Source organism: Tamandua tetradactyla, chromosome 5 (genome assembly GCF_023851605.1).
Source record: "Tamandua tetradactyla isolate mTamTet1 chromosome 5, mTamTet1.pri, whole genome shotgun sequence".
NCBI classification, from domain to species: Eukaryota; Metazoa; Chordata; class Mammalia; order Pilosa; family Myrmecophagidae; genus Tamandua; species Tamandua tetradactyla.
Window position 1 is genome coordinate 56911137 of NC_135331.1, and position 27748 is coordinate 56938884.

Here is a 27748-nt window from a genome sequence, read left to right on the forward strand (position 1 = left end):
TTATAAATGTGATTTGAATATAATTTTTCAGAAAAACTTCTATTTTATGATGATAGAGTGAACTAATCTAAAAAGTAGTTTAATCAACAACAGTACATAGTCATACCTGCATGGTCCTTCTTTTAGTTAATGTTACTTGAAAATTTTTCCATTCCCATCGTTGCTCCACCACATGTGCAAAAACAACATGTCCATTTCCACAGGCTCCAGCAATCTGAGTGCCATCAATCGACCATGCAATATTAAATATGCTGCCAGTGTTGGGCTTTTCTAAAGCATAAGACCACTGGGGAAGAAAGAAGAGAAAAATCTACTTACTGAAGAAACATTTTTAAGCAAACTTCAAATTGAGCATAAATACATTACAATTTTTTAAAGAACATGTCTTTATTCTAGAATTATTAAAAATATTTTTCTTAATTTGTAGTGTACTGAAGTGAAAGATTCAGCCATAATTTTAAAGTATACAATAGAATAACATGATAAAACAAGGTATGAAGTCTCTCAAAACTGCAAAAAAAACACTCAATTCACCTTATTACAATTAAGTAATAGTACTGAATAGATAAATACAAAAGATTCTGTAAAAAAAAAAAAAAAAGAAAGACATCAATTCTTAGGGATATCTATACTTCCTACATCTAAAAGTTTGATCTCTATTTCAAAAAGTCACTAAAAAATGAAACTAAACACATAAGCTAACTATAATATCACTGAAATATATCTTAAAACATGACAATATAAGCCAATGTATCTATGTTTTATCTTTGTTTTTCTTTCAGAATGTAGTAAGTATAACGTCTTCTAAAACCTATCTCTAGGAAAGTTTCCTTGAGATATCTGAAGCATCAATTAGTGTAAAGAAGATTCTTGTGTGTTTGTGTGAATAAGACAGTAAGAAAAAACACTTTTTTGAAAGGTGGTATTATATACATTTTCTTTCATTTCTCCAATGAAGCATATGTATTTGCTAAGAAAATTATGGTTAATTCATTTGACTAAACTTATATACATTATCTTTCCAGTCTTTCAACACCGTAGCCTACAATCAAATAGTCTTGATTTTTTGTTGTTTTGGCTCTTGTGTAGATATATATATATTTTTTTATGTAACTGCATTTCAGAAATATTCATCATTATCCATGGACTCAAACAACAAATTTGGAGAAAATAGAAAAATATAGAAAAAGCTTCACTAATTCACACTACTATTTAACATGACTTTAAATCTCCAGCAAAAGTCATATATAGGATAAAACTCTGAATGACTCTACTACTCACTGAAACTTTCAACCACCTCTTCTTCAAATCACCAACTGTTGCTTAATGGTTACATTAAGTAAAAGGCCCTATAACAAAGTTAGGCAAGGAGGAGCTAATGCACAAACAATGAGTTTTGTTCATCAGCAGCATGAAAATATTAAAACCATCATTTTATGAAATTAAGAATAAATTCAAAATGGAATATATATAATATTTGAACTCATCTTTTAAAAATAAGTGCAGAAGACTGGAACGCAAAAAATTAAAAATATTCTACTTCTGACATAAAATGAAACTAACTCATTTGTGCTGGACAAATTAAACAAGAACTTTTATGAAATATATCATGATTACTATTTTACACAGAGATTATATTTATGTCTCTCTCTTTAACCAAACTGTCCCTTACTTTAGGATAATGTTACTTTAACTGTGGTCCACAGACTAGCAACATTAGCAGGTATGGCTTGTGAGCATATTAGAAATGCAAATTCATGGGCCCCACCCCAAATAAGACTCACTGGGTAAGGGGGTGATCTTATGGATAGCAAGTTAGGACGCTGGTTCTCAGCATTGGCTACACATTAAAATTATGTAATAGTCAAGGAGCTTTAAAAAAAATAAAACCTAAAGCTAATTAAATTCAGAATATCTGGGGGGTAGGGACTGGATTTTTTTAAAAAAGTTCACCAGGTGATTTTAGTATAGAGCCACTGGTCTAAGAAAAGTAAAATTTGTGATTTGGCTTAAGACCATCAACAGTTGGCTCATTGTTTATGCCTTGCTAATTTACCTGCTAACCCTTAAGAAAATCACATGACTTTGTTTTAGTTTCTAAACCAGCCTCTTAGCTATTTGCAATTTTTGGTTTCCTATATTCATCCATGCTGGTTTGAAGCTATCACGTACCCCAGAAGAGCCATGTTTTAATCTTGATTCAATCCTGTGGAGGCAGCTGTTTCTTTTAATCCTCATTCAATAATATATGTTAAAAACTTGATTAGATTATCTCCACAGAGGTGTGTCACACCCAATGGTGGGATGACCTTTTGATTAGATGGAGATGTGACTCTACCCATTCCAGGTGGGTCTTGATTAGTTTATCAGAATCCTTTAAAAGAGCAAACATTTTGGAGAGAGTCAGAAATGACAGAGCTGGCAGAAACTTCAGAGCCCAGAATGGACACAGATGCTGATACTTGGAGAACAGAGACACAGATGTTTGGAGATGCCTGGAGCCCAGCAGCCATCTCCATGAGATGTTAAGCAAGCCAGAACCTGGAGAGAGCCAAGGGAAGCCAAGAGATGAAAGCCAGCCCTGAGAAGCAAACTGAGGAACCCCAACAGGAACAGAAGCTGAAAGCAACAGAACCCAGGAGGAAGGTACCAGCAGATGCCAGTCATGTGACTACCTAGCTGACAGAGCTGTTTCAGATCCACTGGCCTTTCTTGAATGAAGGTAACCTCTTGCTGATGCCTTAAATTGGACACTTTCACTTCCTTAGAACTGTAAACTTGTAGATTATTAAATTCCCCTTTTTATTTTTTATTAATTTAAAAATATATATAACAAATAGGGTGGGCTACGGTGGCTCAGCAGGCAAGAATGCTTGCCTGCCATGCCAGAGGACCCGGGTTCGATTCCCGGTGCCTGCCCATGTAAAAAAAAAAAAAAAATATATATATATATATATATAACAAACACAAACATTCTTAACTTATGATCATTCCATTCCACATATATAATCAGTAATTCACAATATCATCTCATAGTTGCATATTCATCATCACGATCATTTCTTAGAACACTTGCATCAATTCAGAAAAAGAACTAAAACGAAAACAGAAAATAATTCATACATACCATATGCCTTATCCTTCCCTTTCATTGATCACTAGCATTTCAATCTAAATTTATTTTAACATTTGTTTCCCCTATTATTCATTTTCATTTCATATGTTCTACTTGTCTGTTGATAAGGTAGATAAAAGGAGCATCAGGCACAAGGTTTTCACAATCACAGTCACATTGTGAAAGCCATATCATTATACAATCATCTTCAAGAAACATTGCTACTGGAACACAGCTCTACATTTTCAGGCAGTTCCCTCCAGCCTCTCCATTACATCTTGACTAACAAGGTGATATCTACTTAATGCTTAAGAATAACCTCCAGGATAACCTCTTAACTCTGTTTGGAATCTCCCAGCCATTGACACTTTATTTTGTCTCATTTCATTCTTTCCCCTTTTGGTTGAGAAGGTTTTCTCAATCCCTTGGAGCTGAGTCCCAGCTCATTCTAGGATTTCTGTCCCATGTTGCCAGGAAGGTCCACACCCTGGGAGTCATGTCCCATGTAGAGAGGGGGAGGGCAGTGAGTTTGCTTATTGCATTAGCTGGAGAGAGAGGCCACATCTGAGCAACAAAAGAGGGTCTCTTGGGGGTGACTCTTAGGCCTATAAATTTCCCTTTTTAAAAGCCATTCTAGTGCTGGTATATTGAATTCCAGCAGCTTCCAAACTAACACATAATCAAATTAATTTTTTTCTTTTTCTACTTTTTATTATTAGAATTGCAAACATAAACTGGAATAGGAAGAATTAAAGCATTAGTTCAGGTGGGCCATGGTGGCTCAGTGGCACAGTTCTCATATGCCATGCCAGAGACCCGGGTTCAATTCCCGGTGCCTGCCCATGCAAAAAAAAAACATTAGTTCTTAAACTTTAGCATGCATTAGAATTACCTGAACAGATTGGGAAAACAGATTGCTGGACCCCATCCAGAGGGTTTCTGATTCAATAGATCCAGGAAGGAGACCAAGAATTTGCATTTCTTACAAGTTGTCAGGTGATTCTGAAGCTACTGATCTGGATACAACACTTTAATACTGGTATAATGAATCTCCACCTACCAAAAATGATCACTTTATGGCTAATTTTATTTCTTCTATTCCCTCACCCACTTCTCCCAGGCCAAGATTATTTTGAAGCAAATCCTGGATATCACATCAGCATATCAATAAATACTTTGGCATATATCATTAAAAACCCAAGGACACTGTTTTTAACCTAACCTCAATAACATTATCACACTTAAAAAAATTAATAATTCATTAATTACTGTTCAAACTTTTCCAATTGACCTTTCTTTCACAGTTTGTTAAGGTACAGTCATTGCAGTTGGTTATTAGTTTCTTTTAATCTGTATGTTACCCTTTCACGTCTTCTTCCCTCTTACAATTTTTTGTTGTTGAAGAAACTATGCCATTTATCTTATAGTTTCCCACAGTCTGGATTTTGCCATCTGCAATCTCCTTGTGTAATTTAGCATGTTCTTCTGTCTTTATATTTCCTTTAAATTGGTAGCTAGATCTAGAGCCTTGATCAGATTTAGGTTCTATTTTTTTGGCAAGACTACTTCATACTGATGTTGTATTGTATACTTCCCATCAGGAAGCATTTAATGTCTAAATGCTTTTTTATGCTGTTAGCAATTGATGATCGTTATCAGATCCACTGACTCCTTAGGGGTTGCAAAATGGTAATAGTCTTTCTTTCTTCATTTACTAGCTTCAATAGTGTTACAAAGAGAAATTTCCCTGCATCCACAATTTGGTTAGCCTGGGGGGTAGTTCACATATGAAAGGTAGAATAAATTATTGATTATTATTTCCTATCATTTTCAATTTTCAAAAATGTAAGTTAGTTTCCTACAGACTCTGAATGTAACTGTATCAGTTCTCTAGTTACTAAAACAAATACTATACAATGGGTTGGCTCATGGTTTCAGAGGCTAGAAGGCTTGCTTCTTCCCAGGATCCAGGCAATTTTGGGGGTTCCGTAGTTTTTTCATCACATAGCAATGCATGTGGTGGCATCTTCTTTCTCTCCCAGGTTCTTGCTTTTCCCCATGGCTTACTCTTTTCATGCCCAATTTTCTTTGCCCATAAGGACCTCAGCATATTGGATTAAAGCCCACCTTCATTCAGTTTGGTCACATCTTAACTAATAACTAATAACATCTTCAAAGATCTTATTTACAAATGGGTGTAAAGAGAGTTATGGCCTCTGCATGTTTTCTGTGGGGGACATGAATCAATCCCCAACAGTCTACCCTCTGGACCCCAAAATGACATGTTCCCCATGAAAAATACATTCATTCCATTGCCACATCCCCAAAACCTTAAGTCACATCAGAAACAATGCTGAGTACAAAGTCTCATCAAAATCAGTTATGAGTGTGGTCCATCCTGGACAAAATTCCTCTCCTACTGGTGGACTTGCAAAACCAGTTGTATATTTGCTTCCAATATACAATAGTAAGACAGGTATAGGATAAACACTCACAAGAAGGGAGAATTTGGAAGGAAAACAGAGATCATGGGTCCCACACAAGCCCAAAATTCAGCAGGCAAACTCTATTAATAGATTTCAAGATCTGAAAGCTGTCTGTGATTTGATGCTTTGCTCTCTGGACCAGATGCAGTGGCAGTCCCACCCCTTCCAAGTGTTTGCACAGCAGTCATGCTCTCCCAAAACACTGGGGTGTAAGCCCTCATTCTCTGAGCATTAGAATGGCAGGCAGGCTCCCTGTGAATGCCAGGGCACAGAATACACTCTCTCTGCGCTTTGGGGTAGCAGCACTTTCCCTGAGCAATGGGAAGCAAGCCAAGCACCAGGGCGTATGGTCTGTTCCCTTCGAGATCAGGTGAGGACCTGATTTTCCATACAAATGGGTGGGCTTGCTCTCTTGGCCCAAGATCTCTTTAGAACAAAGATTTAACACACATATTCATCTTTTCCTTCTAAGGCCTCATCAAAGCAATCTAGACTTTTTCTATCAAACGACTCACAACTCTTGTAGCCCTCTACCCATTACCTAATTCCAAAGTCATTTCAATATTTTATGTATTTGTAATAGCAGCATCCCAACTTTCTGGTACCAAAAACTGTTTTAATTTCCTGGCTGCTAAAACAAATACCATGCAATGGGTTGGCCTCACAACAGGAATTTATTGGCTCATGGTTTCAGAGGCTAGAAAGCTTTGCTTCCTCCCAAGGTCAGTATCTTCTGTCTGACCAGCAATCTTCCTTGTCTTATCCATCAAATGGCAATGCACATGGCAGCATCTTTTACTTTCTCTTCTGAGCTTGGTAGACATCCAGCCTCTTGTGCCTCCTGTGGCTTCGTCTTTCTGACTTCAATTTCCTTTGCTTATAAAGACTTCAGCCATATTGGATTAAAGCCCACCCTCATCCAGTTTGAGTGCACGTTAACTAATTACATCTTAAAAGGTCATATTTTCAAATGGCTTCAAGCACACGGGACTAGGGGTTGGCAACCAAACATGCCTGTTGCTCAACAACATTACCCAATAAATTTTATTGTTGTTTAGTATCATGAACTTGGTAATTTTAACATAATCAACATGTTTCAATAAATTTGATGCTCAAATTGGCCCAATTTCAGTTAGTTGGTCCCCTTCAAATTAGTTTTTTAGTCTTATTGACACAACCTGCTAGTCTTCAATCATTTATTTTGCTAAATGGCACGACAAAATATTCTACATTCACCTTATGTATAACCTGACCCATGACTGGAATCATTCATTTCTCTAGTAAGTCCTGATTCATCTCATGAAAATGCAGGAAATAGTATTTAGAAACCACCACCAAGTACACGGGATGCTCAATATTACAAGTTGGACATTACTTTTCTAGGCCTGTTATTTTCAGTGAACAAAACTAGGATAATTTTTTCAAGATATTTCCTGCCATGAATTCATACTGATACATCCAACTCAAATCCAGGACACCACAGTATTTTTATTTAACCTCACTAATCTTAATTTAGCATCTCTTTGCACACAGCCAAAAATCCTAGTTCACAAAAGCACCAATATAATCATTAAGAATAACAAGACTAGCACCACTAACAAAATTTTAGAGGTGTTAAATTATTTTTGCATTCTATTTGCCCTTAGGGATATTTTGTATTTTTTAAATAACAGCTTTCTTGAGATATAACTAACATATAATATAAAATTCATCATTTTAAAGTGTGGAATGCAGTGGTTTTTAGTATACAAAGTGTAACTATCACCACTATGTATTTTAGAACACTTTCATCAAATCACAAAGGATACATGGGGTGGTGAGATGGCGGCTCAGTGGCAGAATTCTCACCTGCCATGCCGGAGACCCGGGTTCAATTCCCAGGTGCCTGCCCATGTTAAAAAAAAAAAGATACATGGACCTATTAGCAGTCATTCCTATTCTCTCTTCCCTCTAGCTGCTGGCAACTACCAATCTACTCTCTGTTTATACAGATTCATCTATTCTTCTCTATTTTATATTTAGTTCTTTCATTCATTTTTGAGTTAATTTTTGTATTGGGTGAGAGCTAACCTCTTTCATTTTATTGAATTTGGGTATTCAGTTCTCCCAGCACCATTTGTGAAGCGATTATTCTGTCCCCTTAAGTGGACTTGGCAAACTTATAAAAAAAAAAAAAATCAGTTGGGGGTGGGGCGTGTAAGGGTAGTTTAGTGGTAGAATTCTCGCCTGCCATGCAGGAGACCTGGGTTCAATACCTGGCCCATGCATCTCCCCCGCCAAAAAAAAATCAACAAATGGTGTTGCACTAACAGAATAGTCACATGGAAAAAGAATGAAATGTGACTTCCACCATACAGCATACCAAAAAAAAAAAAATCAATTTGGCCATAGTTGTGCCAATTTCTGAGCTCTCAATTTGATTTCATTGTTTTGATAACTGTGGATTTATAATATGCTTTGAAGTCAAAAAGTGTGAGTCCTCCCACTTCATTCTTCTTTCTCAGAATGTTTTTGGCTATTTGGGGCCCCTTATCCTTAAATTAGTTTGGTAATTAGCTTTTCCATTTCTGCAACATACACTGTTGGAATTTTGATTGGTATTGCATTGAATCCGCAGATCAATTTGGGTAGAACTGACACCTTTGCAACATTTATCCTGATCCATGAACACAGAACATCTTTCCATTAATTTCTTTTAGCAATGTCTTATAGTTTTCGGTAAACAAGTCCTTTATGTCTTGTTTAAGTTTATTCCAAGATATTTGACTCTTTTAGTTGCTATTGTGAATGGAATTTTTTTCTTGATTACTTCATTTATAAGCTCATTACTAGTGTATAGAAACACCACTAATTTTTGCTTGTTGATCTTGTGTCTTGTCACTTTGCTGAACTCATTTATTAGCGCAAATAGCTTTGTTGCAGTTTTCTCAGAACTTCAATGTAGGATCATGTAGTCTGCAAACAGTGAAAGTTTTACTTCTTCCTTTCCAGTTTGGTTGCCTTTTATTTCTTTTTTCTTGCCTAACTGCTCTGGCTAGAACTTTTAGCACAATGTTGAATAACAGTGGTGACAGTGGACATCCTTTTCTTGTTCCTGATCTTAGAGAGAAAGCTTTCAATCTTTCACTAGTATGATGTTAGCTGTGGTCTTTTTCACATATGCCCTTCATCATGTTGAGGAAGTTTTCTTCCACTCCTATCTTTTGAAGTGTTTTTTTTTTAATAGAAAGAATGCCGGATTTTGTCAAATGCCTTTTCTGCATCAATCGATATGATCATATGGTTTTTCCCTTTCATTTTGCTAATGTAGTGTATTACATCAATTTATTTTCTTGTGTTGAATTACCCTTGTATACCTGGAATAAAACTCACTTGGTCATGGACTATAATTATTTTAATGTACTGTTGGGTTGTATTTGCAAGTATATTGTTGAGGAATTTTACATCTATATTCATTACAGGGATTGGTCTATAATTTTCTTTTCTTTTAGTATTTTTATCTGGCTTCAGTTATTAGGGTGATGCTGGCTTCATAGGATGCGTTAGGTATCGTTTTCTCTTCATCATATTTTTGGAAGAGATTGAGCAAGATGGTGTTACTTCTTCTTGAAATGCTTGATAAAATTTGGCTGTGAAGCCATCTAGTCCTGGGCTTTTCTTTTTTGGGAGGTTTTTGATGACCAATTCAATCTCTTTACTTGTGATTGGTTTGTTGAAGCCTTCTAGGTCTTCTCAAATCAATAGAGGTTGTTCATGTGTTTCTAGGAAGTTGTCAATTTCATCTAAGTTTCCTGGTTTGCTGGAATACAGTTGTTCATAGTATCCTCTTATGTATCTTCTTATGATCTTTTTTATTTCTTTGGGGTCAGTGGTAATGATCCCCCCTCCATTTCTGAATTTATTTATTTGCATCTTCTCTCTTCTTGACCTTGTCAGTCTAGCTAAGGGTTTGTCGATTTTATTCATCTCCTCAAAGTACCAACTTTTGGTTTTATTGATTCCCTCATTTTTTTATTCTCCATTCCATTTATTTCTGCTGTAATCTTTGTTATATCTTTCCTTCACCTTGTTTTTGGATTATTCTGCCTTGCTGTGTAAATATTTACATGGTTTCAAAGTTAAATTTACAAAAGAAATACACTTTCATTCTTTTTTTCAAGTGAGTATCCAGTTATTGCAGCACCATTTGTTGAATTTTTGTTTGTTTGTTTTTGTTTGTTTGTTTGTTTGTTTGGGAAGTGTATGGACCGGGAATCGAACCTGGGTCTTCTGCATGACAGGCAAGAATTCTACCACTGAACTACCCTTGCACCCCCCTGCTGCTCATTTTTAAGTGAAATGGGTTTTACTGTACTTTGAGGTAGGAGGGATGTTTCACAAAAATATCTCTAAGCTCTCTTTCCTGCTGTCTTCTTCTGATTGCTCCATTTTTTTGAGAGCTGTATCCTCTGCTTCCTTTCTCCAATTTTATCTGCATCTTCTCTTTTCTTTGTTCAGTTGGCTCTGTTCTCCTCAATCTGGACCTTTTCCAGTAGATTCTTTTCAGTTCAGGGTTTTGTCCTGAAAGGGAGCTTTAAATTTGTCAGTTCCAAGAGTACACTAGACCCAGACAGCTCTAATACTGTCCACCCTGTTATGGTTCCCTCACAATAACTAATCCGAACATGAGAATGCTGGGCTTATGAGAAAAAACATGAGAGCTATTTCAGTAGAGGAAATTATACCATTTCTCCCCCAAAAGAAAGACAGCAAAACTATGACACATTCTGTGTACAAGGAGTCACTGATGATTTGGCCCATGTGCAAATGTTACTGGGAGCTTGTACATAGTTTTAGCATATGCACATATACAAAACATTTGTCAAACAGAAGTTAAAGCACTGTGCTTCTAGAGACAGAGGTTTTTATTTTATTTAGATTTTTAGGTACGAACATCAGAAAGAGGGAATTCAAATTTGTAATTCTCAATTTTTAAAAAAAGAGAGAGATTTGGGGGGCAGAGTTAATATTTTTAAATTACTCAACCACAGAAAGTTTACTTAGCCAATTTTAATCTCATCAAAAATAAATGCAGAGATATCTGAGAATTTATCATTACTCTATACCTCTTGTTCTCCTATGATAATTACAATCTTTACCATGTTATGCAATTATCTGCTTCTATATCAATACTCTCAACAGAAAGTGAACTACTTCTAGAGGACAGGGATGGACATAATTCTTGAGTAGCCAGAGTACCACACAGAACTTAGCCAACATAAATATCTGTTGAATGGACAAATGAATTAATGTATGTGCCTACGCCATTAGGCAAGCTTCCCTTCCCAGAGCTTAACTATGATTTTAACCAAGCTCTACTTTTAAAGTAAAAATATTCAAGGAACAAATTAAAAGCCATAGAGATTTAGAAATTTTAAAATTAGCCTCCTCAACAATATCAACCAAACTGACTAAATGCATGAATTCTAGGAATGAACTAATCAAAATGCCATCCTAGTATAAATCATTAAAAACCAAAATAACATCTTTGTACAAAGATCTGGATGCCTACTATCTAGTAAAAGATTAAAAGTAAATTCTGTAATAAAAATCCAATTTTGTATCTCTTGCTGAGTTTCTCAATTCTGGCCAAAAGGGTTTCATATTTTAAAGGAAGCAAAGTTCTCTTACTTTAAAACTATGTAAAAGCTCCCAGTAACATTTATTTTATATCCTTATAGCTTCCAGCAAAGTTGGTTTTACAGTAAGTTAGAAAACTCAGTTCTAATTTTCTCATTGCCTTCCATTATAAATTCAGATATTTATTCAATTGAAAGGAAAATCTCTCAAAGGATTAAACAAAACATTTGGCAAAATAGGTTAAAATGACTTTGAAACACAAATGTCCATCAACTAGGTTGGCTGCCTCCCTCTACCCCCTTCATTTTCTAAGTCTTGGCCCTCACCAGTAATTCATGTGGTTACTGCGTTATACATGTTTATACAACATACCCTCAACCTTCCTAACCATATTTGGTTAGTACTTAAAATAAGTGGGACCAGTGACTCCTTCCCTGGGGATATTTAAAAGAGGGACTCAGATTCCTGTCTCAGTCTGTCTGCTCTCTGGGATAAAGGAAATGCATACTTGAAAACTATTGAGAATGGCCACTTTTGATATGCAGAGAGAAGGAAAGGCAAAATTTTCTGTGTTCATTCTCTGCATTCTCCTAGCACTCCAGTTCTGGTTCTGGAGGCTTAGTTACAACCACGTCCTGGATTCTGAAAGAAGTAAAGTTTGAAGTTAAAGGATCACCATGCTTCCCAGCACTGTTTGAGTTTCCCCCACTTCTGGTATGCCACAGGGTTGCCTCTTCCTATATAAAAACCTTATATTAAAAAACAGAATTTTCAGGAAGATGGCTGAATAGAGCAGCTTGAGATTAGCCCTGCCCTACAGAAAAGTTAGAGAAGTCTCAGGAAGGCAACTGAGGTGTTAATTTGGGAGTGTGGCTGATCTAGGAGAGCCTTCTGCACCTCATAGGGCATTCCAGTTGCAGAGGCCAAGGAACTGAGAGGAAGAAAGCTGGAGCCTGGCATGGAGACACAGAGCCCACGGGAGTGCACAGATGGGAGCCAGGGAGTAGGAAGTAAGCCAGGCCAAGTTCCTTGGGTGTGCTACCCTCACCAGCGCAGCCCCATGAATGGCGACTCACTTCACGCACCCGAACCCCAACATCCATTTCCATTCCCCATGCTCCAGTCACCTCCACCCCACCAGCCCCCAGCACACATACCTGTTTGAGATCCCCACCCCAAGTGCAGTCCAACCCACCTCTCCTACACACCTCCCAAGCACTACCTCCCCCTCCCTGTTCCCTGAAGGCTGTTGCCAGCGCATAAGGGCTGCAAGCACTAAGCTCCATACCCAGGCTACCCTGCACCCCTGCACATAGTGTCACATAGCCTCACCCTGCCCCCTGAGCTCTGTGCATCAGTTTATGGCACAGCTAGGCCTGTGCATGCGCACAGGCCCCCAATCACATCATTCAGCTCTGGGAACAGCACTTTATGACAGTCCTGGAACCACGCATACGCATGGTCCTCAGTCACACATCCCAGTTCTGAGAAAGTGCTGACCTGCACAGCCAGGTCATATCTGCCCCCAGTCCACAAAGGCATAATGCTGACCTGCTGCCACAGCTCTACACACGTGCACAAAGAGCCCCATGCCATAGACTAGTGCACACCAGGGTTACATCCCCCAGACCAGTACACCCGCACAGCTACATCCTCCCTAGCCGCTGGGCGCCAACGTTCACCAGCATCAGAGGAACATCACCAACCTGCGCCTATACCTGCCCTGAAACAAATCACTGCACTGAGTGCCCATCTCATACCCTGCTCCCTACTGGACAAGCATCCCACAGACACAAGGCCTTAGGCTAGTGAAAAAAATCAATCAAGATATTTACAGTCACAAAGACAGCAAAAGATCACTAAGCATATAACACTGCAGATAGATATAGTTCAGCCTAATGACCAAATTAAAACCCCAGAGGAGACACAGACATTGGAACAACTAATCAAAGATGTTCATAAAATTCTACTCATGACAGGAAGCAAGCTGGATGCCCAGTCCCTATGGATAAGGGATCATAGAATTGTGGAGCTGAAAACAGTGACGTGATCAATTAATCTGCCCTATTTATTTTGCACATGAGCAACCTAAAGGGTCAAATATCTTCAACTATAAACTCACCAGTAGTCATGACTACAAAGCTCTATAAATATGCCATTACATTTAAGAGAGGAAAAAAGCAATACTTCCATTTGGTCATACTAAATAGCATAATACAGAGAACACTTGAAAATGCTTCTAAAATATGTTCAACTTATTAGAGATGTTACATCCCATTTGTGGGAAGAGACCAACTTTTCCTTTTTTTTGGAGTCTGTCAAATTGTTTTGGCGTGTAGATTATTTTCAAACAGGAAATAAATATTTAATGTAAAAAAACAGAATGACTGTAAAAATTGTCATCAGAATTTCCCTCATATACCAACCTCAGTAAGGATTTATATTTAACCAGATATATTAACTTCAATACATAAAATTGTGTATTCACAAATTAGGTTTAATGGAGTAGAAAATAGGGGCAGAATTTCTTAAAATTCTTTTAAGTTGCACTAACAAATTTAAAAAAAATCAATATTCTCTTTCATTTACCAGAAATTAGCAAATTGCAGGACTGTCTTAAAATAAATTGTATGTCATGAACAACAAAAAGTTACATATAGCAGTAAGTCCATTTACTGCAGATGATGAATCACAGAGTTAATGTAACTGAACAGATGAATGAATGGAGGGACATATTTTTAGTATAATGACTAATTAAAAAAATTCAAAGACAGAAAATGAGAAACATACAAGTTATCTTACATGAGCAATAGCACCACCTGTTGATAAACAAAAGCAATGTCAGCTAATTAAAAATTAGGTGAAAACTAAGTTATATATACAGATCTTTTCCCTTGCATTTCAGTTTAAATATATTCTGCATATTTTATATTTACTGTATTATCCTTGAAAGCTTGAACCTTACATATTTGAATCATGAGTTTCTTAAAAGTCAAAGTTAAAAATAAAAATTACTATAAATACTACAAAAAAAATTATGGTATCTATGGTTCTTAATCTTTATTCCACAGGTATCTCGTGTGTACCATAATTTATTTTACTTATTACTTAGTAAAGTAATTTGGTTTGTGTCTGATAATCCCTAACCACCTAGCCTAAAATAATGTCATCTATGTTGCCCAGCATTATTTTTTACAGCACTTATTATAGCTTAACATTTAAATATTCTTTTCAACGACAAGTGCTGGAGAGGATGTGGAGAAAGAGGCACACATCCACTGTTGGAAGGAATGTAAAATGGTACAACCGTTATGGAAGGTTGTACCATTTACCAGTTTGATGGTTCCTCAGGGTGCTTCCATAGCAGTTGTACCATTTCATACAATTCTAAGTATAGAATTGCCATACGTTCCAGCAATGCCATTGCTAGGTATCTATTCAGAGGACATGAGGGCAAGGATACAAATGGACATTTGCACACCAATATTTATAGCAGCATTATTTACAAAATTGCCAAGAGATGGAAACAGCCCAAATGCCCATGAACAGATGACTGGCCAAACAAGCTGTGGTATATATATCGATGGAATATTACACAGCTTCAGAATAAATTCATGAAGCATGTAACAATGTGGATGGACCTTGAGGACATTACACTGACTGAGAAACAAAAAGACAAATACTGTATGGTTTCACTGATATGAACTAACATAATGAATGACCTTGGAGAATTCCAGTTAACAGCAGAGATCAGGAGATAGAAATAGGGTAGAGATTGGGTAATTGGAGCTGAAGGGATACAGATTTTGCAACAGGACTGACTGTAAAAATTCAGAAATGGATAGTGTAATACTACCTGATTGTAGCACAATAATGTAAGTACACTGAATGAAGCTGAATGTGAGAATAACAGAGGGAGGAGGGAAGGACAGATAGATGATAAAGACTGAGATGGTACAATCTAGGAATGCCTAGAGTATACAATGATAGTGACTAAATGTACAAATTAAAAAATGTTTTTGTATGCGGAAGAACAAAGGAATGCCAATATTGCAGGGTGCTGAAAATGGATGGTCATTCATATTTTAAAACTTCAACTTATGTGTGAGACTAAAGCAAGAAATGTTCATTTGGTACCAAATTTATATTTTGACCAGAGCACTCCCTAATTTAACTTACATGGACAGTTTAATCGAACACCATATAAATCATGGGACCTTGAATTAGCATGAGATTTTGCACATTTGTCCAGGTTAGTATGATGCCCTGATAAATCCCAGAGTGGTTTGAACAGTGACTAAAGAAGTAATTGCAAAGTCCCCTTGGGGGAATGGGGAGAAAGGGGGAAAATTCAATTTCCCCATTTGGAGAATTTCTGATATTCTCGTAAGCAGTGGGGACAACTAAATCAGTAAGGCGAGCCCTCAGTCCTGTGGTTTGTTCCTATCAAACTTTTCCCCACAAAGGACAGACTAAGCCTACTTAAATTAGCCTAAGAGTCATTTTTGTTGTTGTTGTTGCTCAGATGTGACCTCTCTCTCTCTCAGCCAACATGGCAAGCAAACTCACTGCCCTCCCCCTCTCTATGCGGGACATGACTCCCAGGGGTGTAAACCTCCCTGCAGCGTGGGACAGAAATCCTAGAATGAGCTGAGATTCAGCATCATGGGATTGAGAAAACCTTCTCGACCAAAAGGGGAAGAGAGAAATGAGAAAAAAATAAACTGTTACTGGTTGAGAGATTTCAAACAGAGTTGAGAGGTTATCCTGGAGGTTATTCTTACGCATTATATAGATATCCCATTTTTAGTTTAAAGTATATTAGGGTGGCTAGAGGGAAGTGCCTGAAACTGTAGAGCTGTGTTCCAGTAGCCATGCTTCTTGAAGATGATTGTATAATGATAAAGCTTCTGCAGTGTAACTGTGATAGTGAACACCTTGTGTCTGATGCTCCTTTTATCTGTGGTATGGACAGATGAGTAAAAAATATGGATAAAAAAATAAACAAATAATAGAGGGAGTAGATTGAAATACTAGTAATCAATGAAAGGGGGTGGTAAAAGGTATAAAAAAATAGGAGGACAAAGGTTAAAATATATTGGGTAGATGGAAATACTAGTGGTCAATGAGAGGGAGGGGTAAAGGGTATATAGTACGTATGAGTTTTTTCTTTTTATTTCTTTTTCCGAAGTGATGCAAATGTTCTAAGAAATGATCACAGTGATGAACATACATTATGTGATGATATTGTGAGCCATTGATTGTACACCAAATATGGAATGTTCATATGTTAAGAATGTTTGTGTTTACATGCTGTTTTGTCAATAAAAATATTTTTTAAAATATTCATTTCATTTATTTGTTTGCTTATAGTCATTTATCTGTGGGAATAAAAATGCTCAAGAGCAGGGAATTTATTTTGTTTACTGCTGTTTTTCTCTAATATTTAGGACACTGCCTGACACAGGCTCTCAATAAATATTTGTGAAAGAATTAATGAATGTGAAAATAAAGGAACAAATGAATATCATTGGGGAAGCAGTCATCGCATGATGCTGCCTCTCTCCAGGCCTGCCCTAATCAGAGCCCTGGGCCTACAACTTTCCCTTATTTGGAGGCTGGGCATTAAGCTCATGCTCTATCCAGTTCTTCTTGTTCACAGGGTGAAGTTCCCTATTCCAGTACACAGTGAATGTCTTTGTAGTGCTGAAGCATGTGCATCAGATGACACCTGGGTAATCATACTAGTATATCTGTTCTTGGTGGGGAGGGAACAGGGTCTTCCCTACAGTAACATGAGAAGCATGTATGCAGTCCATCACCCTCCTAAAGCTATCTAAGATTCTCTGGCCATGAGGGACTGATGCCTACCTCTGAAGCTCTATCTCCTCTCCACGTAAGTAAAGTATCGTTCCAACTATTGTTTGTGTGATATGTCTTCCTGTGTGACTGCGATACCACAATACCTAGGAGTGGGCAAGAATGGTTTGGACTCTTACTTTTGGTGGCCAGGTTATCTTTGCTGACTCTCATGTGGTGGGCCTTCTTCCTGGTGGTATCCCAAAACCTTGGCTCAACAAATATGCAATGCATTTTTATACTTTCTTAAAGATAATAGCTGGGTCAAAAGGTTAAGGCTCTTGATAGATTTTTCCAATTGTACTTGAGAAGAGTTGTACTAATTTATTAAAGCTCCTATCAACACTGCATGAAGAGGACCATTTTCTCACAACAGTCTGATGGGTGGGAAATGGCATTGTACCGTGATTTTTATTTGCATATAACTATTCTTGAAGAGACTGAACCCAACTAATTTTGGGTTCTGGGGCACTTGGATTTCTTTTATCCTTGCTCATTTTTATTGAAGAACTTTTAAAAGACCTGTATTGCGTCTGTACAATTTATACACAATCATATAAAGGCTCACAGAATACAAAATCGTATAACTAAAAAAGAGAAAATCATCCAAATACACTATCTAGTAACATTAGGTATTGCTCTAGCCAAGCAGTTAAAGATATGGGTATACAATTTTACATAAGGGATCACAGAATATATAATTAAAACTTGCAGTTTATTTTTGTAACTAAATGTCATGGGTATCTTGGCATGGATACAATACCATGAATATAGTGGGTAAATACTAAATATCATGGGCATCTTTTTAGGTTACTAAAAGTAATCCTTCCTCACCATTTTTAATGGGCTGAGGGTACCTGTTCTAGGCATATTGAGTAATAATCTAATTACCTTCCTATTCACAGGCAATTCATTTCCAATTTTCACTATTATAAAAAATATGATAATTGTTTTATATATATATATATATATATATATATATATACACATATATCTTTTGTATTTGTACAAGGATCTTCTTAGAATAAATTCCTAGAAGTGGGATTACTTGGTCAAGGGATATGTAGTATCAAACTACACTTCAAAAAGATTGAAACAATTCATATTCCCCACCAATAATGTGTACATAAGGGAGCTGATTTTCTTCTGACTGAGCATATAATAACATTATTTCTTTATTTTTATAGTTGTTAGTTAAGTTGAACATATATTCATACTGTTATTGGCCATTTGCACTTTCGTGTGTGAACTGATTATTCATGTCATTTGGCTATTTTCCTGGAGAGTTTCTTGAATATTTAATCTCCAAATAAGGTGGCTTGAGCACTCCCCTAAATTTTGAGAATCATTGCAGTCGTTAGCATATCTCTCAAATATATAGATCTGATTAAAAATATTAAATCAACTTTTTAAAATAAACTTTGATATATAAGGAGTGGTAACGGCAGAGCAGCTGCTATCAGACCAATTTTCTCACAGAAAACACCTATAAACTTCAGACAAAATATAAAAACAATTATCTGAAGATGTCTGAGAACAATCAAAAATAGACAAACGGGCTTTCAAGTGACAGCAATGCAAGATGGAAGCCACATGGGCTGAGGAGTAAAAGTCCCTTAAAATTTCCGACTGCTGGAAGTACTTGAAGAAGGCCAGAAAGTCTCACGCTGCCTGACTTTAAGGCATATTATGAAGCCACAGTGGTCAAAACAGCATGGTACTGGCATAAAGATAGATATATTGACCAATGGAATCGAATAGAGTGCTCAGATATAGACCCTCTCATCTATGGACATTTGATCTTTGATAAGGCAGTCAAGCCAACACATTTGGGACAGAACAGTCTCTTCAATAAATGGTGCCTAGAGAACTGGATATCCATATGCAAAAGAATGAAAGAGGACCCGTATCTCACACCCTATACAAAAGTTAACTCCAAATGGATCAAAGATCTAAACATTAGGTCTAAGACCACAAAACAGTTAGAGGAAAAGGTAGGGAGATATCTTACAAATCTTATAATTGGAAGCAGTTTTATGGACCATACACCTAAAGCAAGAGCACTGAAGCAAGAAAGAAAGAAATGGGAGCTCCTCAAAATTAAACACTTTTGTGCATCAAAGAACTTCATCAAGAAAGTAAAAAGACAGCCTACACAATGGGAGACAATATTTGGAAACGACACATCAGATAAAGGTCTAGTATCCAGAATTTATAAAGAGATTGTCCAACTCAACAACAAAAAGATAGCCAATCCAATTACAAAATGGGAAAAAGACTTGAACAGACACTTCTCAGAAGAGGAAATACAAATGGCCAAAAGGCACATGAAGAGATGCTCAATGTCCCTGGCCATTAGAGAAATGCAAATCAAAACCACAATGAGATATCATCTCACACCCACCAGAATGGCCATTTTCAACAAAACAGAAAATGACAAGTGCTGGAGAGGATGTGGAGAAAGAGGCACACTTATCCACTGTCGGTGGGAATGTCAAATGGTGCAACCACTGTGGAAGGCAGTTTGGCGGTTCCTCAAAAAGCTGAATATAGAATTGCCATACGACCCAGCAATACCATTGCTAGGTATCTACTCAGAGGACTTAAGGGCAAAGACACAAACGGACATTTGCACACCAATGTTTATAGCAGCATTATTTACAATTTCAAGGAGATGGAAACAGCCAAAATGTCCATCAACAGAAGAGTGGCTAAACAAACTGTGGTATAGACATACGATGGAATATTATGCAGCTCTAAAACAGAATAAACTTATGAAGTATGTAACAACATGGATGGACCTAGAGAACATTATGCTGAGTGAGTCTAGCCAAAAACTAAAGGACAAATACTGTATGGTCTCACTGATATGAACCAACATTAGTGAATAAACTTGGAATATGTCGTTGGTAACAGAGACCATCAGGAGATAGAAATAGGGTAAGATAGTGGGTAACTGGAGCTGAAGGGATACAGACTGTGCAACAGAACTGGATACATAAACTCAGAAATGGACAGCACAATACTACTTAACTGTAATGTAATTATGTTAAAACAGTGAATGAAGCTGCATGTGAGAATGATAGAGGGAGGAGGGATGGGGACATAAATGAAATCAGAAAGACAGATGTTAAAGATCGAGATGGTATAATCTAGGAATGCCTAGAGTGTATAATAATAGTGAAATGTACAATGTACAAATTTTAAAAATGTTTTGACATGAGGAAGAACAAAGGAATGTCATTAATGCAGGGTGCTGAAAATAGATGATAATTAATACTTTAAAATGTCACCTTATGTGTGAGACTAAACCAAAAAAGGTTTGTTACAAAATTTAGATTTTGACTAGAGCATTTCCTAATATAACTCAGGTAGATAGTTTGATTGAATGTCATAAGTACTTGGAATCTCAGGTAGCACATGAGATTTTGTTGGCTTGTCCAGAGTGATCCCGCGATGAATCCCAGAATGATTTGATCAGTGACCGGAAAAGTATTTGCAAGCCCCTTCAGGGAATGGTGAGAGTGGGGAGAAATTCAACTTCCCCAAGTTGAATTCCTGATATTCTCACAAGCAGTGTGGACAACCAAAGCTATAGGCTGAGCCCCCAGTCTTGGTGTTTGTTCATATGAAACTTAACCCCACAAAGGATAGGTCAAGTCTACGTAAAATTTAGGCCTAAGAGTCACCCCCAAGAGAGCCTCTTTTGTTGCTCAGATGTGGCCTCTCTCTCCAGCCAATATAATGAGCAGTCTCACCACCCTCCCCCTCTCTGTGTGGGACATGACTCCCAGGGGTGTGGACCTTCCTGGCAACGTGGGACAAAGATCCTGGAATGAGCTGAGACTCAGCATCAAAGGACTGAGAAAAACCCTAGAATGAGCTGAGAATTAACATCAAGGGATTGAGAGAACCTTCTCAACCAAAAAGGGGAAGAGTAAAATGAGACAAAGTGTCAATGGCTGAGAGATTCCAAACAGAGTCGAGAGGTTATCCTGGAGGTTATTCTTACGCATTAAGTAGATATCACCTTGTTGTTCAAAATGTATTGGAGAGGCTGGAGGGAATTGCCTGAAAATGTAGTGCTGTGTTCCAGTAGCCATGTTTCTTGATGATGATTGAACAATGATATAGCTTTCACAATGAGACTCTGTGAATGTGAAAACCTTATGTCTGATGCTCCTTTTAGCTACTATATCAATAGAAGAGTAGAACATATGGAATAAAAATAAATAATAGGGGGAACAAATGTTAAAATAAATTCAGTTTGAAATAGTGGTAAATGAAAGCGAGGGGTAAGGGGTATGGTACGTATAGTTTTTTTTTTTCTCTATTATCATTTTATTTCTTTTTCTATTGTCTTTTTATTTCTTTTTCTAAATTGATGCAAATGTACTAAATGATAAATATGCAACTATGTGATGATATTAAGAATTACTGATTGTATATGTAGAATGGAATGATATTTAAATGTTTTGTTTGTTAATTTTTTTTAAATTAATAAACAAAAGTTAAAAAAAAAAAAAAGAAGGCCAGAAAGGAGTAGAAAATGGCACAGTTAGCTAGTTTCTAGAAGATGATGAAGACATGACACAAGATGGACAGGGATGATAATTGGGCCCCCAAAAACAATTTATGAAAACCAAACATATAGCCTTAAAACAGAGTGTGGACCTAAATATCTAGAAACACCCTCCTTGGTAAGAATCATAACAAAAATTAATATGAACGGAGTGACCAGTTCTAATGGATTGGTGGAACCAAGAGCCATATCAGTGTCGAAATGGCAGAATTCATATAGCATCAAAGTTGTCCTGTAAGAGCTTTGACGTCTAATGATGTCTAAAGAAAATACGAAACTCCCTCAGCCACTTGAAGGACAGTGTTATAGCAATTAATCAAAAAGAAAAACCACAGGCTCTCCCCTACTCCCATTCAATCTAAGCAGTCTTCATTTTCCACAGTAGTAAATTTTCTAGACACATCTTGTAGACCTCAAAGTACAGGAAAGGAAGTGCACATTCAAAGGCATTTTATCTTAACATACAGTAAATGATACTAACTTTTTGTCCATTTGAAATATATAAGTTGTGTTATAACAAATCACACTGTCAAGTGTAACCACTGTACATGTAGTTTAACTCCTGGGATCTAGAAAGTATATTTGTTAGTTTCCATCATAATCGGTGGGGCACATCTAACTCAATTGTGAAAAGACACATTACACAAACCTTGCAGCTGAATACTGGGCTAGGGTCTCTGCTTTCTCCTTCTTCTCCTCCCCCTGTCTTGCTCCTTCCTTCTTTCCCTCCAGATTGGGGCTCCTTATTAGAAAATATGAAGATTTCAGGTTGTAGCCTGTGGGACTACTGCTGGGTATGTGTGGGTGCTTCATCTGCAAACCCCCACTTTCTTTTCTCTTTTTTTTGAAAAATAACATACATACAAAAAAGCAATACATTTCAAAGCATATCACAACAATTAGTTGTAGAACAGATCAGAGATTGGTATGGGTTACAATTCCACAATTTTAAGTTTTTACTTCTAGCAGCTCTCATATACCAGAGACTAAAAGAAATATCAATTCAATGATTCAGCAATCATATTCATTTGTTAAACAGTACCTTCTCTGCATAACTCTACCATCACCTTTCATCATTATTATAAGTGGAGTCATAAAGTATCTATCCTTTTGTGTCTGGCTTATTTCACTCAACATTATGTCCTTAAGGCTCATCCATCTTGTCATATGCTTCAGATCATTTCATCTTACTGCTGCATAATACATACATCCATTGTATGTATATACCACATTTTGTTATCCACTCGTCTATTGATGGGCATTTGGATTTTTTCCATCTTTTGGCAATTGTGAATAGTGCTGCTATGAACATCAATATGCAAATGTCTGTTTGTGCTACTGCTTTTACCCCCCCCCCCCTTTCTTTTTTCTGTCTTAAATGACTACTCTGTTCCAAACCATCATTCTTTCCCTACTCCCCACTACCACCTTTGGCTGAAGAAGAGATTTTAATCCCCTCTGCTCCTCTCTGAAATTGGCCTTTGGTGAGGAATTCTTTCAGGGCTTTCCTCATATCTCCCCCACCCTTTTATTGGGAGATGCTGTTTTTCCCTTCCTCTTCCTGAAGTCCCTTACTGCACCATCACTACCTGTCATGGTCAGGTTCATGTGTCAACTCAGCCAAGTGGTGGTAACTACTTGTCTAGTTGAGCAAGTGCTGGCTTGTCTATTGCAATGAGGACACGTCATAGAATTAAATCATGATCATGTCAGCTACATCCACAGCTGATTTCATTTGTAATCAGCCAAAGGGGAATGTCTTCTGCAATGAGTGATGCTTAATCTAATTACTGAAAGCCTTTTAAGGAGAATTCAGAAGAGAAAGGTGCTCTTCCTGCTTCGGTTGGCGAGCCTCTCCAGTGGAGTTCGTACAGACCCTCCAACAGAATAGTCAGCTTCACAGCCTGCCCTGTGGATTTTGGACTCTGCATTCCTGCAGTCACATGAGACACTTTTATAAATTTTATATTTGTGAGTGTTTCCTATTGCTTCTGTTTCTCTAGAGAACCCTAATACATCTTGGTACCAGGAGTGGTTCTTAAGAAACAAAATCTTAAAAATGGGTTTTTACAAATGGTTTTCTACTCTGACTGGACCCAAAGGCACTAAGGACTCTGATTCCCATTATCAGAATGACACTCCCAATCCATGCAGTGAGTTGGCAAAAGCGATAGTCAAAATATCACCATTTGATTCTCCTGATGCTTCACTTGTACAAAGCCAGGTTCTTGGGGATAATGTTTTTGACACCTTTACAGAGTTTTGTGGAAATAAGAGGTATAGAGATGTTGGCTGGTTGTTGTTAGATACACTGGCTACATTAAGGTGTGAAAGGGATGGACTTATTTATGGCTTCAAATGAGAAGCTTAAGTGCCATCTGACAGATGTAGACGTTTCTATGAGTATCCTGAAGGAAAATCTTATTTCCTGTAGCCGTAGACTTGAGATCTTTGAAAATCAGACTTAGAATATCATTGTTAGAGTAGCAACTTTATAACGTAAACTGAAATCTCAGTGTTGCATGGTGTCTGCCATTAAAGTGAGGGCATTTTTTGGAAAGGAGTGGGACCCAGAAAAATGGGATGGTGACATATGGATTGATAATGATGTTGGGGGTGAGGTTGAAACCCCAGGTCATGCTAAATCTTCTCTAGATAATCCTGTAATAGCTTGCCTTGAGGACATAACTGCCCCACCTCCAACCTGCCTTGAGGAGTTGGCCACCTAACCTCTTCCTAAGGGATTAGCCCTAGAGTGATTAATCCTGTTTCACCAAATGAAACTGCAAATGAAGACCCTGAAGCAAATGGCTTGGAAGTATCAGCGGCAAATAGAGATGTTGTCCCGAGCCTTTGGCAGACCCCTATAGGAGAAGCACAACGCAGACCCTTAGGATTTTGGAGCAAAGCCTTACCATCTGCTGCAGATAACTACTCTCCTTTTGAGAAACAGCTTTTGGCCTGCTACTGGGCCTTAGTACAGATTGAACACTTGCTTAACCATGGGCCATCAAGTTACCATGAGACCTGAGTTGCCTATCATGAGCTGGGTATTGTCTGACCCACCAAGCCATAAAGTTGGGCATGCGCAGCAGCACTCTATTGTAAAATGGAAATGCTATAAACGAGATAGAGCCAGAGAGGGTCCTGAAGGCACAAGTAGGTTACATGAAGAAATGGCCCAAATGCCCACGGTCTCCACTCCTGCCACATTACCTTCTCTTTCCCAGACCAGAGTTATGGCCACTTGGGGAGTTCCTTACAGTGAATTGACTGAGGAAGAGAAAACTCGGGCCTGGTTTACAGATGTTTCAGCACAATATGTAGGTACCACCTGAAAGTGGACAGCTGCAGCACGACAACCCCTTTCTGGGGTATGCTTGAAGGACAGAAGTGAGGGGAAAATCTCCCAGTTTGTGGCAGAACTTCAAACTGTGCACCTGGATGTTCATTCTGCTTGGAAGGAAAACTGGCCAGAGATGCGTTTATATACTGACTCGTGGGATGTTGCTAATGGTTTGGCTGGATGGTCAGGGACTTGGAAAGACCATAATTGGAAAATTGGTGACAAAGAGGTCTGGCGAAGAAGTATGTGGATAGACCTTTCTGAGTGGGCTAAAAACATGAACATATTTGTGTCCCATGTGAATGCGCACCAGAGGGTGACTTCAGCAGAGGAAAGTTTTAATAATCAAGTGGATAAGATGACCCGTTCTGTGGATACCAGCCAGCCTCTTTCCCCAGCAACTCCTGTCATTGCCCGATGGGCTCATGAACAAAGCGGTCATGGTGACAGGGATGGAGGTTATGCATGGGCTCAGCAACATGGACTTCCACTCACCAAGGGTGACTTGGCTACAGCCACTACTGAGTGCCCAATCTGCCAGCAGCAGAGACCCACACTCAGCCCCCAATTTGGCACCATACCCCGAGGTGACCAGCCAGCTACATGGTGGCAGGTTGATTACATTGAACCACTTCCTTCATGGAAGGGGCAGCTATTTGTTCTAACTGGAATAGACACATACTCTGGAGATGGGTTTGCTTTCTTTGCACGCAATGCTTCTGCCAAAACTACTACCCGTGGGCTTACAGAATGCTTTATCCATCGTCACAGTATTCCACATAGCATTGCTTCTGATCAAGGAACACATTTTACAGCAAATGAAGTGCAGGAATGGGCACATGCTCATGGAATTCTCTGGTCTTACCATGTTCCCCATTATCCAGAAGCAGCTGAATTGATAGAACGGTGGAATGGCCTTTTGAAAACTCAATTAGGGTGCCAACTAGGTGGCAATACCTTGAAAGGCTGGGGTAATGTTCTCCAGGAAGCTGTATATGCTCTGAATCAGCGTCTGCTGTATGGTGCTGTTTCTTCCATAGCCAGGATCCATGGGTCCAGGAACCAAGGAGCGGAAATGGGAGTGGTACCACTCACTATTTCCCCTAGTGATCCACTAGGAAAATTTTTGCTTCCTGTCCCTGTGACCCTGAGCTCTGCTGGTCTACAGGTTTTAGTTCCAAAATGGGGAGTGCTTCCATCAAGAGAAACAACAATGATTCCATTGATCTGGAATCTGACTGTCACCTGGTCACTTTGGGTTACTTATGCCACTGGATCAACAAGCCAAGAAGGGGATTACATTATTGTCTGGGGTGAATGACCCTATCAGGGGGAAGTAGGACTGCAACTACATAATGGATGTAAAGAGGAGTTTTCTTGGAACATAGGAGACCTTCTAGGGTGTCTTTTGGTACTACCATGCCCTGTGATTAAAATCAATGGAAAACTGCAACAACCCAATCCGGGAAGGACTACCAATGGCTCTGAAACTTCAGGAATGAAGGTTTGGGTCACCCCACCAGGCAAAGAACCACGGCCAGCTGAAGTGTTTGCTGAGGGCAAAGGGAACATGGAATGGATAGTGGAAGAAGGTAGTGATAAATATGAACTATGGCCATATGATCAGTTACAGAAACGAGGACTATAACGCTGTTTTGTTCATGTTATACTATTTAAGTTGTAAGATATCAAGTTTAAGAATGAATACTACCCAAGGATTACGCCCTATTCTGGAGAGATTTAATGTGTTTCCAGTTATATACAGGACAGTAGAGTATTGTTAGGTGAAAGAAAAAATGTGTGTTTTATTGTTTATTATTTAGAAATTAGGTATGGTTTAAGGTGGTATGTATAGCTGCCAAGTTGACAAGGGGTGGACTGACATGGTCAGGTTCATGTGTCAACTTGGCCAAGTGGTGGTATCTGTTTGTCTGGCTGGGCAAGTGCTGACTTGTCTGTTGCAATGAGGACATTTCATAGAATTAAATCATGATCATGTCAGCTGCATCCACGCTGATTCCATTGGTAATCAGCCAAAGGGGAGTGTCTTCTGCAATGAGTGATGCTTAATCTAATCACTGGAAGCCTTTTAAGGAGGATTCAGAAGAGACAGGCACTCTTCCTGCTTCGTTTGGCAAGCCTCTCCTGTGGAGTTCATCCAGACCCTCCATTGGATTCATCGGCTTCACAGTCTGCCCTGTGGATTTTGGACTCTGCGTTCCCACGGTCATGTGAGACACTTTCATAAATTTTATATTTGCGAGTGTTTCCTGTTGATTCTGCTTCTCTAGAGAACCCTAACTAATACACTACCCAACACCCTTCATGAAACTTCCTTACTTTGGACAGAAGCTATAAGGTAAGAGTGGGAAGAGTCTCTGATCTCCCTAATTTAGTTTTGGAACCACATTTCTTTACTGTCCACCACCTTGGGAAATGAAAATTGGGTCCTTAACCCTGCCATCCTCTGCTGTCATCACTAGCTGATGCATTTTTTTTAGCTCAGGTTTTGATATGGTAAGAAGAATGGTCATGAGGGTTACTCAGATCTGTCAGCTTTCAAAGTGCTTGGTGGCTAAACTTGAAGAAAGGCCACATGAAGATACTCATAAACACAAATAATCCCTCCAAATGAATTGTTTTCTTTTCCTGTAATTACTTTTTTCTTGAACTTTCTAGTACATTTTTATTACAATTTTAACAATAAGTTACACTAGAAAAAAATTAAATGTTTTTGCCTA

The 27748-nt window shown here is 38.1% G+C and overlaps 1 protein-coding gene and 1 pseudogene across 8 annotated transcripts in view; one reads left to right on the plus strand and one right to left on the minus strand.

The window, feature by feature from the left end:
- Window positions 1-27748, minus strand: part of IFT80 (intraflagellar transport 80) — a 157019-nt gene that overhangs the window by 61316 nt on the left and 67955 nt on the right. For 7 of the 8 annotated variants that reach the window (XM_077160923.1, XM_077160922.1, XM_077160920.1 and 4 more), the window contains 2 exons: window positions 22311-22403; window positions 107-286 (listed from right to left, as the gene is read on the minus strand). In XM_077160923.1, the coding sequence (XP_077017038.1) occupies window positions 107-286; window positions 22311-22403 (273 nt within the window). The remainder of the gene's footprint in view (window positions 1-106; window positions 287-22310; window positions 22404-27748) is intronic. The other variant, XM_077160917.1, reaches the window with a different exon arrangement.
- Window positions 17203-21977, plus strand: LOC143682168 (ubiquitin-conjugating enzyme E2 variant 1-like; annotated as a pseudogene).